General features: G+C 47.6%; 1 protein-coding gene across 10 annotated transcripts in view; it reads left to right on the top strand.

Annotated features, from left to right (window-relative positions):
- The window catches only part of CLIP1 (CAP-Gly domain containing linker protein 1), a 771,076-nt gene that overhangs the window by 142,409 nt on the left and 612,619 nt on the right, over positions 1–16,048 (top strand). For all 10 annotated transcript variants that reach the window (XM_078667570.1, XM_078667568.1, XM_078667562.1 and 7 more), the window contains one exon: positions 9,049–9,614. In XM_078667570.1, the coding sequence (XP_078523696.1) occupies positions 9,049–9,614 (566 nt within the window). The remainder of the gene's footprint in view (positions 1–9,048; positions 9,615–16,048) is intronic.

Here is a 16,048-nt window from a genome sequence, read left to right as displayed (position 1 = left end):
AGGACGGTCACAGCTCTCTGAGGGGGTGTGGTCGGGCTATACTATCAGTGGGTGGGAGGGTCAGCTGGGAGGCGGGAGCGTGTTGTAGGGACGGGCTGGGAAACCACAAAATGGCAGCAACAGAAAACAAAAGTGAGCAGGGTGAGGTTGGGGCGAGCAGGGCGGCGCAATAACTAACAATTAAGTTCCTAGCAGCACTGATGAAACTGAAACGCTATGGAGGATAACAGAGCAGCGCTATGATCTAATCACAAACAAAGCACAATGCAGCGCTGTGATTTTAAGCACAATGAAAACTTGCCAAGCAGCGCTATGACTAGATCACGAAAAGCACAATGCGGCGCTATGAAATGAAATAATGAAGGATGCAAGTACAGAGCACAATCACGAAAAGCACAATGCGGCGCTATGAAATGAAATAATGAAGGATGCAAGTACAGAGCACAGGCAGTGTTTGAATAGCGCTACGATACCCAGGAGGAGTGAGGGGAGCGACCGCTTCTGCTCTGGTCAAGACGGTCCTATCAACGGTTGTATCACCGGTTGTATCAACGTGTACAGCGGTTTGATGCGCTGGGCATAATCGGGAATATAAGTCCTGCCAATATTCACAAAACCCAGCAAAGACTGCAATTGTTTAAGGGTAGAAGGAGGCTGCAATTGAGAAAATTTCTCCAAAAAGTGGGGGGCCATTTTCCTACCTTTGTTATTGAGTTCATAACCAAGGAAAAACACTGCCAGAAAGGCAATGTGGGATTTCACAAAATCAAATTTGTAGCCCAACTTCGCAAAATGTGTGACAATGCAGTCCACACGCATAAGACGAGGAGTCATATCATCATCTGTCAAATAAATGTAATTGACTGCGAAAAGGCATCAGGGTCAATCTCATGTAAAATTGAAACAATGCGTGATGCAAACACTCCAGGCTATTCTTGTATCCCATAGGCAATCTCGTATATCATCTTTGATTGCCGAGAGAGCTGAATGCGGTCAAATCGCGGCTCTCAGGAGCCAAAGAGTGGCTGAAAAATCCATTAGAAATATCCAAATTGGTTATGTACTTTTTTAGAACAATGTTGTTAACTTAAGCAGAAATACATGTGTTCTGAAACCCAACGGTACGAACATCACTGTTTAAATGTCTGTAATCTAAAACTATACGATATGAACCATCCAGTTTCAATATCAGAAAAAGAGGATTATTCATAGATGAAACACAGTGTTCACTTACTCCCTGATTTCCCAATTGAGTCAAAATGTCACTCACGGACGCTTTCGCCTCACGTTTAATGGGATACTGCGCTTGGGGCTGAGGTGTAGCACGTAAAGAAATCACATGAACTGGAGAATTCTTGTCCCAACCCGCCTGATTGCGATATAACGTCAAAGCTAAGGATAATTCACATTTCGAGGTATAAGCCATTTACATTTTTTTTTTAAACTAATTTTACTAAGCAATTCTTTCATATCTTTTTGGGTCACAGTTTACACATTCAAGCATTACAGGCTCTTCAGGTTTACAGTGTTTCCAGGGCAGGTACATCTTTGTCAGATATAGTAATGAACAGCATTGTATAAATATATCCGTACAGCATTGTATTGTTACAGCATCTGGTACATCCAGTTCAGCTGACCAACTTATTTTCCATACCCAGTTATTAGCCTTGTAAGTCCTGTCCATCTGCGACACCTCTTACAGTTCTTGTAAAATAACAATCAATTTACTACCCAACTCCCTCCCCATCCCTCCACACCCCGCTCCCCTCTCCCAGGTGCCTTAGCACTTAGCATGATGTGCGTTGATGGATCTTGCCCTGTTCCTGCTCATTCCATAAATTTGATAGTTAGCTGACTAATGCAGTTTGTGTTGGGGCATTGTCGTCGTGTTCATATTTGATTTCCTTCTCCCTCCCCCCAGTCCCTTCCTGACCTTCCTCTTTAGCTTCGTTGGATGGGTGTTTCAGTAGCTCCACTAGCGCTTCCCATGCTCTGACTTTATCAAGGGATCCCTTGCCTCGTCTTGCCTTGCTCAATCTTACCGCTCCCTCATATGCCGCCCATTTCGTGAATTCCTTCTTCTATCGTTCCACCCTGGGTCCCCCCTGTGCGTTCCAGTTCCTAGTAATTTCTCGTTTGGCTATCCGGAGTGCCAGATCTTGAAACTTACTTGTCACTTTAACCCTGGAGGTGTGAGGGAACCAGTGTAAGAGACAGTATCCTGTGGTTACTTGCACCTCTTTCTCTGTTACCTCCGCTACCACCTGTGTAACCTCTCTCCAGAAACTCTCTATCTTGGGGCAGTCCCAGAACTTGTGCAAGAGTGAAGCATTGCCCCCCCCCCGCATTTCCCATAAGCCATTTTATCATCATCAGGTACGTATTGTGAGTAACTGGGTAGAATAACATCTTCCCCTTTAGAGGAATCTACGACAAAAAGGGGAGGCCAATCAACCACCGCCGATAGGATATCATATGAAGAAGTAAGATTTTCCCAAAAGACTGCTTTTATCGGGCGTTTAATATCACCTTCAATTTGGAGGCTTACTTCATAAAGCCTATCAGGAGGAGCTATGCGTGTATCAGCTGTTTCTACGGTAATTAAAGTGTCAGTTGCTTTCGCCTCCAGACGCTGTTGGAGTGTCTGCCGCACTATGGTAAACTCCGCTGCGCTGTCGAGGAGGTTTACCGACCAACATTTGTCGAGGAGCAAGGTTCTCTGAGGCATACTTTGCGGTCAAAGCGGCAACTTTATTCTTCTGAAATGGGGCACGATATTGAGGTGGTTCCTACTGCTTAACGTTTACATCAAACTGCGCCGTGGGTCACGCCTGGCTTGCGTAGACTCGCCTTGTCTGCAATCATGACTCCCACCTCTGCCGAATTGTTAATCTGATGATTCCTGAAAGGAACGAGGAGAACGAGGATCAGGAACCTGGAACCTCTCCGGTGTCTTTCATTTTTGAGCGGTCACACAATTCATAGCTACACTCAGAAGCGTTGGCTGGAGGCGAACCTGCAAGTGAACCAGACTTCTGTTGCTGCTGCTCAATCTTATTCCAAGCCTTCTTAGGGAAGACTTGATGACCCTCCTTTTCAAGGGGGGGGGGAATCTCACTTGTCGCTGAGTAAACGGTTGAATCCCCAAGCTATTGCAAAATAAAGATGTAAACACATCGGCAATAGTAATCGGTAACTGTCACTGGTGATCAACTTCTGCCACTATTTGTTGACGGACTTGTAAGTAAACTGCCTCACCCTTAATATTGGCCTGAATCATATCCGAGACAATAGGGAACATTCCCACTAACTTTATCCCCAAATCCAGGGCTAGACCAGCCCCGTGTTCATCCTGTACCTTTTTGCAGAACGTTCAGTAGAACGCTTATGGAGGAGGTGCCAAAGCACAATGTATACACCAAAGCAAACACCGTCCCCCAGGTGCTGCAGTCCGCTAAAGAGGAATCAGACCACTCTGCAAACTCTTTGTAAGGATCCCGTGTTTTCCAACAGGAGTCATGTGTGGAAAAGGAGCCTCAAACTGCTCAAATTTTTGTGCAAGTCAAAATGGCCAGTCATCCCGATTTTTAGGACGTTTGCCCATCACTGAGTTAATTATGACAGACTAATCACCAGTCCACCACCGTGTCCTGGTGGTGGAGGAACAGCTCCAGCCGGAGCTGCTTGCAGTGCACGTGACATAAACTGTATGACACTTCTGTGAATATGAAGCAACTGTGTATATAACAGACGTAGCTCTGCGACCGTAACATTGAGATAATTGGGATGTGTTGTAAAACTGCCAAGTGGCCTCATTGATAGATAAGGGGCCCATATGAACAACAGAGACAGGGTGAGGAAGGGTGCCATTAAACCAAATAGTATGTTCCCAAGACGTCAACGGAACTTCAATTAATGCATAAAGGACAATAAGCCACCGGAGCAGCCACTCTTGTATATTCATGAAACAAATTATCATTCCCATCCACTGCTGGAAATGTAATCCAAGAATAGAAAACCTCGAAGCGGTAAGCTGGGTTCGCTTTGACAACAAAAATAAATGTAGCACCTGCATTAGGGACTCCATGTTGAGTTAAGTGTGCTGTTACCGCCGCACGGTTAGGAAACGCAATAGCGACCGGTGTGCCATGTTTATAAAGAAAGCAACTAACAAAATGGCAGCGCAAAACAGGGTCAAAAACTTTTTCAAATTCAAGCTCGAAATACCTATATATAGACAAATATAGGAGGCTAAGCCCACCCACCCCGGACGTCTTCGAGAACTGGTGAGAGGGTATTATGGACCAGCACAATCGCTACTCGGGGTCTCGTAAAAAAGTACCAGACCAAATGTTGGTGGCGCCATGTTGCAGGGTTTTTGCACAAGCACAGAACTATGCGAGGATTATAGGACCTTGGTGTATAGGGACTGAGTTATCCTACCACCTTAGTACCCATGAGCCCAGGACCGACTAGCTATAGTGTCTCACTTGCTCTCCTACTCACTCACAGTGAAACAAATGATTAGACACCCCAGAACCACACAACGCTCCTAGATCTCTCAGGAATCGATGTAACAAGGCACACACTTTCGCTCTCACTTTTGTACACGTCCACAAGAAGAACTAACAGAGACACAAAATAGTTTACAATATATATTTTAACTAATGTGCCCTAACATGCGCTATAAGTGCAACAACAAGCAGGAAAAATGCATAGTACGAAATAGTCAGCACAGCAGCGAGTCCATATATCATGAAGGGGATGTCATAATGAAAAGACAGTAGAGCCTAACCTTCCTCCCCTTGTTAAGAAGCAGTATTATTATATGTTAGAAAATCTCTGGCCTTTGTCAGCTGACCCCATAACTTAGCCTATAGAGAGTAGATCTACATCATAGGTGCTGTCTTGCTCTTCTCCCTCGATAGGTCCCTCTCCAAGTGTGTACTACCTATTCGTGTATTCTAATAAAACCAAAGTACGTTGTCCAAACAACAGCTGCATCGGTATATCTGAAAGAAGCACATAGTGATAGATTCCTTACCTTAAAATTACCCCCAGGCTTCAGACTGGATCCGGAAAGTTTTTCTCAGCAGTACCCCTGCGTGTCGGTAGGTGGTGTTGTGCGGCTCCGTGTCCATCGCTGATGTTGTGGTCGCCGAGATGACGTTGCGGGCGCTACTAAGACGCCGCCCACGCACGCTGACGGCCGGTCCTTACTTTTTCCGCACCAGCAAGCGCAGATCCGGGAAGAGCAGGAACCCCCAGTCAATTTTTGACTGACTTTTTGAGACTTTTTGTCTCCATTTTTTCATCGAGTCTTCAACTTTTAAGGTGCAGTTAGGATGCACGGTTTTAAGTCCTGTGAGGACTGTCACCGTATGATGTCGGTGACGGACCCGCACTGAGTGTGTCTTTTCTGCCTGGGGCGTGACCCTGACCCCGACCCCAAGTAACGCCCCGACTGCCGGGCCATGGCGCTGAAAACTTTGCAGGAGCGGTCCCGCAAGATGCTGGAAACCCTGCAGTTTCGGCTCGGCGCTGTTCGAGGTCCCGGTCCCGAGGGAGGTTGAGGGACCGCGCACGGAGTCATCACCATCTGTCTTCTAGATAAAAGTCTTCGCAATCTGGGTCAGGTAAGGCGAAGCACAAGAAGTCGAACAAACGGTATCATTCTCTGACTTCTCCGCCGGTTGCGCGACGCGGCTGAGGGTGTGGGTGGTGCCTCCCCCGCAGCTCCGGCGGAGCCTATGCAGACACCGCCGGCCTACCCGCCCTTTCCGGGTTCGTCGGCGACTCCAGCCCAGATACAGGAGTTCCTGTCTACCATGGATCGCCTCTTTGGGTCGTTGGGTCCCGCCGGTGCGCCTTCGGGCCCCGCGGTCCTGAGTGGGGGTTCTTGCTTTTCACCGCTGGTGGCTCCGGTTGACCTTTTAACACCTCCACCGACCCCGCCGGCACCACTTACGACGTTTCCCGCTCCTTGGAACGACTTTGGCCCCGGTTTCAGCCCTGTAATGGAAGCAGAGTCAGCCCGGCGTCGCTCGATGATCTTTTCGACGCCGCTCGGGGATTTCTATCCCCATGTCCCTACTCCTTTTTTTTTTTCCGGCCTGTACACCATCCTGAGGAGATAGGGGAGGACTGAGAGGGGTCTGAGGACCCTCTCGCAGCTGCTTTCGAGTCTGAACAGGACTGGGCAGAGGAGTTGGGGGAGGCCAGCTGTCTGGATACCTCACCAGACAGTGGCATGCTGTCTCCTCCTACCGTGGCTACGGAGGAGGGCGCTAGTTATGCCGTGGTGTTTGGTGGCCCTACACCTTGAGCTCCCTACTGTGACTGTCGGGACTAACCTCCTGACAGAAGTGCTTCAGCTAGCAGCTACTTCTGCGGAGCCGCCGCTTCCTTTCAACAAAGCACTTTCTGACGTTCTTCGGGCCGCTCTCTCTCAGGCTGTTGCATAGGGGAGAGACGGAGCTAAGTTCATGATTCTTTGTGGTCTAGACACCGCCGACTCACTGGGCAAATTGATCGAAATGACGGTGGCGGTTCGATGCCATGCCTGGTTGAGGACCACTGGATTCTCGGGGGATGTCCAAAAACACTTATGGACATGCTCTTTGATGGTAGTCTCCTCTTCGACGACAAAGCATACCATGCGTTGGAGCGGTTTAAGTACTCACGGCCTACGGCCAAGTCCTTGGGGCTCTCCGCAGCCCGCACTCCTCCGCAGGTTGCTTTTCGCTCCTTTCGTGGCACCGGAAGGGCCGCCCGAAGCGTTCGCAACAGAACCACAAGCTGGACTGCGGACGCGGCGCGGACGCGGGTTCCGCCGTTGTGGACCAAGGGGCCAGCGGGTTGGTCAGTCCACCTACACCCCAGCCACCACTGTCTCCAAACCTTCCTAGTCTTAACTTTCAGGCCCATCAGACGCCAGTGGGCGGCAGGCTCGCAATCACCTCCCCCACTGGCGCACCATCACATCGGACAGGTGGGTTTTAGAAATAGTCCGAAGGGGCTACTCCCTCCCCTTCGAGACAACCACTCCAGCCATGCCACCTCGATACCACTGCATGTCGGGGGATCACTTGGTGCTTCTTCAGCAGGAAGTTGTGGCCCTCTTGGTCAAGGGGGCCATCGAGCACGTTCCGACGTCGGAAGTAGGTTGTGGTTGCTATTCCCACTACTTTCTGGTACCAAAGAAGTACAAGGGCCTGCGTCCTATCTTCGATCTCGGGAACGTAAATCGCTTCCTCCTCAAAGCGAAGTTCAAGATGCTCACTTTGGCTGAGGTCTTGTCTGCTCTCGACTCACAAGACTGGATGGTAGCGCTGGACTTGCAGGAAGCTTATTCCACTTCCCAAACCTGCGGGCCCACCGACGTTACCTTCGGTCACGGTAGGCCACAAGCATTTTCAGTTTACTGTGCTCGCCTTTGGCCTTACCAGCGTCCCTTGGGTGTTCACGAAAGTGATGGCAGTGGTCGCAGCTCATCTGCACAGATCAGGGGTTTCAGTCTTCCCCTATCTCGATGACTGGTTGTTGAAGGCGGGCTCACCCCAGACAGTCGTCTCCCACCTTCTGACTATGGCCGACCACCTGCATTTGCTGGGGTTCTCCGTCAATGTGCCGAAGTCGCACCTGATTCCCTCTCAGAAGCTCCTTTTCATCGGAGCTGTTCTGGCAGGTTCGGGTCTATCCTCCCGAACAGCGAGTCTGGGAAATTCAGGCTCTGATTCCAATCTTTCAACCTTTATCCCCGGTTTTGGTCAGAGTGACCCTGAGGCTGCTGGGCCTCATGGCCTCCTGCATCCTGCTGATCAATCATGCCAGATGGCATGCAGTGGGACCTGAAGTTCCAGTGGGCTCAGCATCACGGGAACCTATCCGATCACCTCCAGATCTCGGAGGGCACTGCACAACAGCTGCAGGGGTTGCTCACGGATCCACATTGGTTCGACGGCAGACCCCTCTTCCAACCACAACTGGAGTTCACAGTAGTGACGGATGCGTCCCTCCTGGGATGGGTGGCCACATGGAAGAGGCGGAGATCAGAGGCCTCTGGTCCCCGGCGGAGTTCAAGCTCCACATCAACCTTCTGGAGCCTCGGGCGATCCATCTTGCACTGAAGGCATTCCTTCCCTCCCCTATATAAGTCACCTAGAATAATACCCACTTCCCTTCCTTTTGTAGTGGCATGAGCTAAAAAAGTTGCATGTTTTTTTATTTGGGGGGCAGGGGGCGGGGAGGGGGGGCTGTAAATCACGGAAATAATACAAGAAAATGTTAATTTACAGCATACAATGCTCTTCAATGCTGCCATCGAATGGGTGCCCAGATGGTGAATGCCCTGGATCTGCAATCTTCGTAAAGATTGCAAGAGTCTTTATTGTGATGCAGCAGCCCTTCTATCAGTGTGAGACCCTTGGATGGTACACACAGCTAATAACTCCCTTAACGACCTATTGGAACTTGCTGCATCTCTCTATTCAGTTGTTTGGGCTTTATAATTTCCCACACGTTTGGAGTAACAGGATGGTGGGTAAAGTATCAGGTTTAAGGTACCTACTATACTAACACCTCTAGTCCTATGATCACCCTGCCCCCTTCATCCAGGATACTAACCCACCATAAATATAAATGTATCTACAAATGGTGCAAATGGAAAGAAAAGGGCCCTTGATAAGTGTACTGGAGACGGAATCTGAGCACTAAAGAGGTAGAACATTGACTTTAATGTTGTTGATGATGTTTTTTATTACTTGTGCAGAGGTTCTGCAGCCTGAATCTGGTGGACTTTGTTTTTTTCTTGACAAGACATTCTCCAGTAAATAAAATAATTTTTAACTTTAGGTTAAATTGGTATATTTTTAATGGGCAGAGTAATTCATAACTGGAATGATGACTAGAAACAACATTGGTTATTCATCCATTTAGTTTGAGTACGATTTCAAAAGTAAGAAGGTATGACGATTTGTTTTGTGATATGATTTTTCCTTCTCGTTCTGCATCAGATTTGTAATTTTTCTTATGTTTATTCAAATACAGCACCATCATTAAAAGCTGGAGCAGGTGAGCGACCATCAAGCACAACATCTTCGGAAACACAGGAAGCGTTTGTGGATGATTTTAGAGTTGGCGAACGTGTCTGGGTCAATGGTACTAAACCTGGATTTATTCAATTTATTGGGGAAGCTCAATTTGCTCCAGGGCAATGGGCAGGCATTGTTTTGGACGAATCTATTGGCAAGAACGATGGTTCAGTGGCAGGAGTGCGTTATTTCCAGTGTGAACCCTCAAAAGGAATATTTACTAGGCCTTCAAAGTTATCCAGAAAACCCTTAACAGATGAGGAAGCTAATGGTGTCCAGACAGCACCTGCATCTAGAGCTACATCGCCAACATCTGCGTCATCTATCAGTATGGTGTCTTCACCGACTTCAGCAGCGCTTAATACATCTACTCCTCTCAAATCACCTGTGGCTAAGGAACCAGTCACCCCCTGTCAAATAAGCAATCTAACAAGAACAGGAAGTGAATCCATATCGAACCTGTCTGAAGCTGGATCCATAAAAAAGGGAGAGCGGGAACTCAAAATGGGAGATCGTGTTCTGGTAAGTTATTCATGTATAAAATGTCTAAGAGTAGAGTGGGTGTTGTTTTTTGTTTGTTTTGTTTATATTTCTTTATTAGTTTCAAGATAAACATACAAAGTACTGAGTTGAAATACATTCTGTAATCCCTGCCGTGTTATCTGCAAGGCAGAGAGCTAAATTAAGACCACAAACAAAGGGATCACAAACATAAAACAATAACGAATCGACCCCCCACCCCCAGTCTTCCCCTCTCCCTCCCCGCAAAGGCTCAAGACATAAACAATTGGTGTTTCGAGTTCACACCCCTGCCCCGGTTGTCTGTTCCTGTGAGTCCTGAGGTGACTCGTTGTTCAGAAGTGCACAACCATTGTTTAAAGCTGAATGCGGGCAAATCGGAGATCCTTTTGTTCGGTGGAGCCAAACGCGTGTGGGACGCCACATGGTGGCTACCTTCTTTGGGACTAGCCCCCACCCCTAAGCAACACGCCAGGAATCTGGGAATTATCATGGATGATGCTTTATCCATGAAGGATCACGTCCGATCCCTTTGTGGTAAAGGCTTTGCCATACTAAAAATCCTCGCCAGGGTATTTCCTTGGATACCTCTGGACTGTAGACGCTCAGTCACACAAGCCCTACTGGTCAGTCGCCTCGATTATGGCAATGCACTATTCGAAGGGATGAACGAACAGCTATTTTCCCGCCTACAGGCTTTGCAAAATCTGGCGACCAAACTCATTTGTAACAAAGGCAAATGAGACTCTGCATCGGAGTGCTTAAAGAAACTCCATTGGCTCCCGATGCGTCAGAGGGCTGCCTTCAAACTGCTTTGTCATACCCACAGGGTGCTACATAAAACTGTCCCCTCAATTCTCCAGGGGACGATCAACTTCTATGTACCAAATAGGAACCTACGTTCATGTCAATCAGCCTTGGCCAAAACCAAACGCATCCACAAAGTCAGAACCGGCGGTCGCTCCTTCTCCTACCTTGCAGCAAAAAGGTGGAATGACCTGCCTACCGACTTGAGACATACAACAAACTACCTTCAGTTTCGGAAAAAACTGAAAACACACCTCTTCCCTACATCATAATCTCTGAACATACGCCATCAGTAGTCCTTTCCGGTACATAGCGCCGTAATATCCCCCGGGATGAGTGCCGCGCTCTATAAATACTGTAGTTAAAAATAAATAAAATTCTGCGGTAAGTCTGCCAAGCGTAACAGTCTTAAATATTTGGGACAAGTGAGTTCCCTGAATTCCGAGGTTAACAGCAATAATAAGGGCTCCCACCGGTCCTGGAAAGAGGCCCCCGGGTTAGCAAGTGAAAGAGACATTTTTTCCATCCCAAGAATCCCCCACAATCTGTGCAGCCATCCGACGTAAGTAGGTGTTGTTGTCCCCCCCCCGTGAAATAGAACATTTTGTAAGCCCCCCCCCGTGCCAATGCCATCTGCTTGCCCCTCCGTGATCTAAGTGGGAAGGTGATAGGATTGGGCTGGCCTAGGAGAATGTAGGACCGGAAGCGGGGTATTGGGTTATTTGGGTATTAAAACGGGTATCAATATCATCCAGTACCTGTTGCCAATAAATTGAGATTTGGGGGCATTCTCTCACAAAGGTGGGTTAGAGTGCCCAGTGATCCACAGGCTCTTCAGAATAGGGGGCTACGTGTAGGATTGCCTCTGTGGAGCCGCTGGGTTGTCCAGTACTAGTATGTTACTGTTTTTGTCGCAGTTTCTATGTTAGCAGCACTACGTGCAGAATAGCGAGCCCTGTAGTAAATATCCAGCCATTCCTTCTGTATAACACCCTGCCCAGCTCCCCCTCCCACCTCCGTTGTCCGGAAGTTTTCTCTGTGTCGGAACTACTCCTGGTGAACTTGTAAAGGTCAGTTGTCAATTGCGTGTCTGAATGTCTCGTAAGTAATAATTTTTCAAAAGATATGAGCGGTCTCTCGGCTCCCTTTCGAATCTCTGGTTGCATTACCCAGTGCCTAATCTGTTGAGAATGGTAGCGCTTTTGTTCAGAAGGTTGTTATGCTGCGCATGGAGGTCATTGAAAGACAATGTCCCTTCCAAGTAAAAGAAATGTCCTATTGAACTGCAACCTTTTTTTGACCACCAAGCAAAGGCGGTTGTATCAAGCCCTGGTGTAAAATCTGAGTTATTGACTATGGGCATGATTGGGGACGGGAATGTTTTGAGTCCCCGTGAGATGGCGACCCTGTCCCAAGACGATAAAGCGGAATGCATGACCTTTGATAGATACAGGTTACTGGTCTGACAGATTTAGGGGACCACCTATAATGGTTGCCTAGCTAATGCCCTGTTCATGAACTATTTATACTAGCATCTCCTACAGATCGGTGCCTCCCCCAAGTCTCAGATGAGAGCTTGAGGCACCGACGGAAAGGTGAGCAGCTACCACAGAATATTCTTAGCAATACTATGTTGCATTCTTTAGTAAATCTCAGTTTTTCAAGATCAGAATGTTGATAAAATTCCTGAAAAAGCACACAAAGGAGTTTTAATCTTCCTTAAAGTTTGGTGTCTTAGTCGAGTTTTTGGGTCGTTTTGAGCCTCAGCACACTGGGTTTGGGATGCTGACCTACCTCATATGTTTTGCCTCTAGATATAGGGCATTTGTTCATAGGAATGATTATAGGCAGGGTTTAAAGTTTAAAACAAATTTTCTTTACAGCACTTTGCCACATTCCTTTGTTTTTCCTATATCTTTGTAGTGCGGGGCCTCTTAGTACCTGAGCAGTGTCCAGGTGAGTTGAGGTCTGTTGCCTTACCATAAAGGGTAAGCATAAAAATGAATTTCCTGGCACACATTATTGGTGGGCTTGGTGACACACTATGCACATGAGACTGATGCATCTAATACAGTATTAATGATGTAACTTTTTCCTTCACAGAATTCACAGTAACCATTGTGAATCGGAGGGTTAATGTCCATGGTTGCTACAGGTTGTACCGTTTCCAACCAGTTTTATTATAATTTGTTTTGGTGATGGTGGTGATTTCTTTATTCCACTAGTAGGAGTGCAACTATCATACAAGCAGAGGCCCTGGCGAATGCCATGGGATTAAATACCCGTTAGGCAGAAACATGTTGGCCCTTATGTAGACAGATATTTGTTACTGTCTCTTCTTGCACTGTTCTATTTTTTAATTAGGAGGCGTGTCTGGTCCGCAGAATAAAGTATTTAGAAGGAGGACATTCCATCCTATTTTAAATCACTTCTTGTCTGTTGCACTATTTTTCTTTACTTTACCATCAAAAGATCAGTCATCATGGACGGTTTGTGCATTTGGTGGACCAAATCCTGAAACAACAACAAGGTGCGAAGCTGAGTGTCCCACTGATCAGGGGACCAGCCTCATTTGCACATGGGTTTGGCCAAATGATAGGACTGATCATTGAGTCTAATTTGATGGAAACCCTTTACAATTTGTTGTGGATTAATCAGCCATTTACGAATAATCGATGATGTACCGGTCTCCTCTATGCATGTAGTGTGAGCCTTCTTTTCCTCCTTTATTCTTATTAATACGTTATGTGTGTGCGATAAAGATATTTTGAGATCTTGTTGACTCAGTATCGACAGTGTAGCCTCTCAATTTGGCTGTTAGACCCCTTGTGTTTCGTGTGTTATACATTCAGTTGTTGCTGGGGATAAAATCAGGTGTGGGTCTTTAAAACATATATCCCTTGGACCCTTTTTTAATGGTTTTGTTTAATCTGTTCATGAGCCAGTGCTTCTCGGATTCCGGCCTGGACCATTCGACCAAAGCTCTCAGCTGCATTGCTCAATAGTATTCCTGAAAATTCGGAATTACTAGTCCCTCATCGATTGGAGCCCTGTAACATAGTTCTCTACGCATCCAAGGGCGCTGGTCGCGCCAGATGAAACACTCTAGGTCTTTCTGCAACGAACGCGGCACTCCTGAAGGAGGGGCCACAGGGAGGGCCTGAAATATATATATGATTTTAGGTAAGATTGTCATTTTTATTGCTGTAATCCCGCCCAGCCACGACAGTGAGTATGGTCTCCATTTGTGGAGACAGTCTCTGATCTGCCGCAGCTACGCCGGCTCTGTATACTGGTTGTAAGTTGTAGACCTAGGTAGGAAATAGAGTCCTGAGCCCATTGTAGGTGGTACACTCGCTGGAGTGACTCCAATGCGGCTGGTCTGAGAATCAGGCCAAGAGCCTGGAAATTTCCGACGTTAACCTTGAAGCCTGATACTTGCGCAAAGCGCTCAAGCTCAGCCAACAAGGCTGGTAGCGACCGCTCAGGCTGTTCGAGGGTGGCCACAACATCATCAGAATAGAGGCTAACTTTGTGGTCTTCTCCCCCAAATCATACCCTGGATATTAAGGGATCATCGTGCACTCTTTGGGCAATGGGCTCCATGTATAGAGCGAATAAGTGTGGTGAAAGAGGACACCCCTGCCTTGTCCTCTGTTGGATTGGCAAGGGGGCTGAGAGAACTCGGTTCACCCGGACTATAGCAACCGGTTTAGTGTAACTGCCGAAAACCCAGTTTGTAATCGGTCTGGCAATCCAAAATGACGTAGGGTTGCTTTGAGATAGTGTACCCTATCGAATCCTTCCCGGCGTCCACAGATAGTATCATGCGCTCGTCTTGGAAGCGTTCAGATTTATCTATTATATGTAGCAGTGCTTGGTATTGTCGGAGCACTGACGCCCCGATACAAAACCTGATTGATCTGGGTCAATTAACCCAGGAAGGCAGGGGGAGAGTCTCTGTGCTAGGATTCCAGAATCCGTCTGGGCCTGGGAATTTGATTGCTTTTAGCTTTGATTTAAAAAAAAAAAGAAAATCGTTTATTGTTTTTGTTTTATTACAACAGTAACAACAGCCATCAGCATTAAATACATTGCATGTATAGTCATTAGGTCACATACTGTGATACATTCTGGTAACAAGAGCATTACCAGAGGCGTCATGAGGGGGGTGCGGGGGGTGCGGACCGCACCGGGTGACACCCTCACATGGGGGTGACACCATCCATCTGGTTACGCTGTGTATGTAACACAGCTCAGTCACGCAGCAACGACGGTACGTACGCGCGCGCCCACGGCAGACGTGAGGGTTCATGGCAGTAATATCTCGAGCCGAGGGAAGGTAGTGGACGGCTCCGCAGTTACAGACAGTAAAGATAAACACATTTTAGGTCTTCTAGGGTTACAGCGAGAGTGACCCGTAAGGGGCTGAACAAAGCAGACAAGGTGAGTGTTGTTTTAAAGATATGGGCACGGATTCTTGACACGCCTGCACTTTGTTTGGTGGCACAAAATAGGAGTCTGATATTCATTTAAAACTGAAAACCAGATCACCGGCCTTAGCTTGGTAACTTTGGCAGCGTGGCACACATTTTCTATAGCCGTCACGAGCCTTGCTTTTCTTTCTGTGGCAGCACAGCATGCTTTAACTATAGCGGCTGTGCGCCTTTCATTTCCTCAGAACTTGCCCTGTGCACGCACCTTGGTATTTGGGGGTTACAAAATGGCTTAGTAGGTTGAACACTCGCTGCTGAGATTTGTGTAATCTTCGAGTTTCAAAACGTAAAAACCAAACTCCACAGGGCGGAGGGCGCGGGACTGTTTCTGGCTAACCCTCGACCCTTCCTTCCATTCCATGCCCCACACATTTTTTTTTAAATAGCGCAAACTAAAACCCAAAAGTATCGGAGCGCTTTAAGCAGCGAAGCCAGGCAGGCGAGAGGGAGAGCTGCGCCTCAGCCTGCCTGCGAGCAGAGGGCACTCTGTCTGTGGCTACTCCTCACAGCTGCCCTGGCCGAAGACTGCCTCTAAACTCTGCAGCGAACTACAGGTATCAATGAGCTCTTTCTCGTCGCCCTGGTATTGCTTTTAGTGTTCTGTTCTCCCCACAAGCTCCTCCAGCACACCCTCTCTGCTCTCCCCCCCTCTTCTTTCCAATCGGTCATGGGGCCCTAGCTTTCTCCTGCCTCACACAGCGGGAACCAGCTGGACGGAGATGGAGGCCTGTGGTGCAGTCTAAGATCAGGGGCACGGGGAAATCGTCAAAAATAGAACAGGGGTGGAGTGGTTTAGTTGTTGGAGTAATATTGCCCTATAGTGTGTTTTTTTTAGTCGCACTTTGTCTTCACAGAGCAGGATTTGATTGAGTGTATGGGCATTGCTAGGGGGTTTGCATGCCTGTTTAAGCACCAATATTGGAAGGGTAATCTGTCCCGTCAACCCCCAATCATTAGTTTTATACTGGGTAAAAAGGTCATTGCATGCTCTGGCGAACAGATGGCATAAGTGGATCTAACCAGCAAGGTCCGGGTGACAAGTGTGTTGTTATTTTGTGGGCAGAAGAGTTGTAGGCACTGCCATGTAATACAGCACATTCATTTTACAAAGGTTTATATAGCGCGAACTAGACC

The sequence above is a fragment of the Lissotriton helveticus genome, chromosome 11, assembly GCF_964261635.1.
Source record: "Lissotriton helveticus chromosome 11, aLisHel1.1, whole genome shotgun sequence".
In the NCBI taxonomy this organism is placed as follows: Eukaryota; Metazoa; Chordata; class Amphibia; order Caudata; family Salamandridae; genus Lissotriton; species Lissotriton helveticus.
The sequence above is the reverse complement of the archived record's forward strand: the minus strand, read 5'-3'. Positions and strand labels throughout refer to the sequence as shown.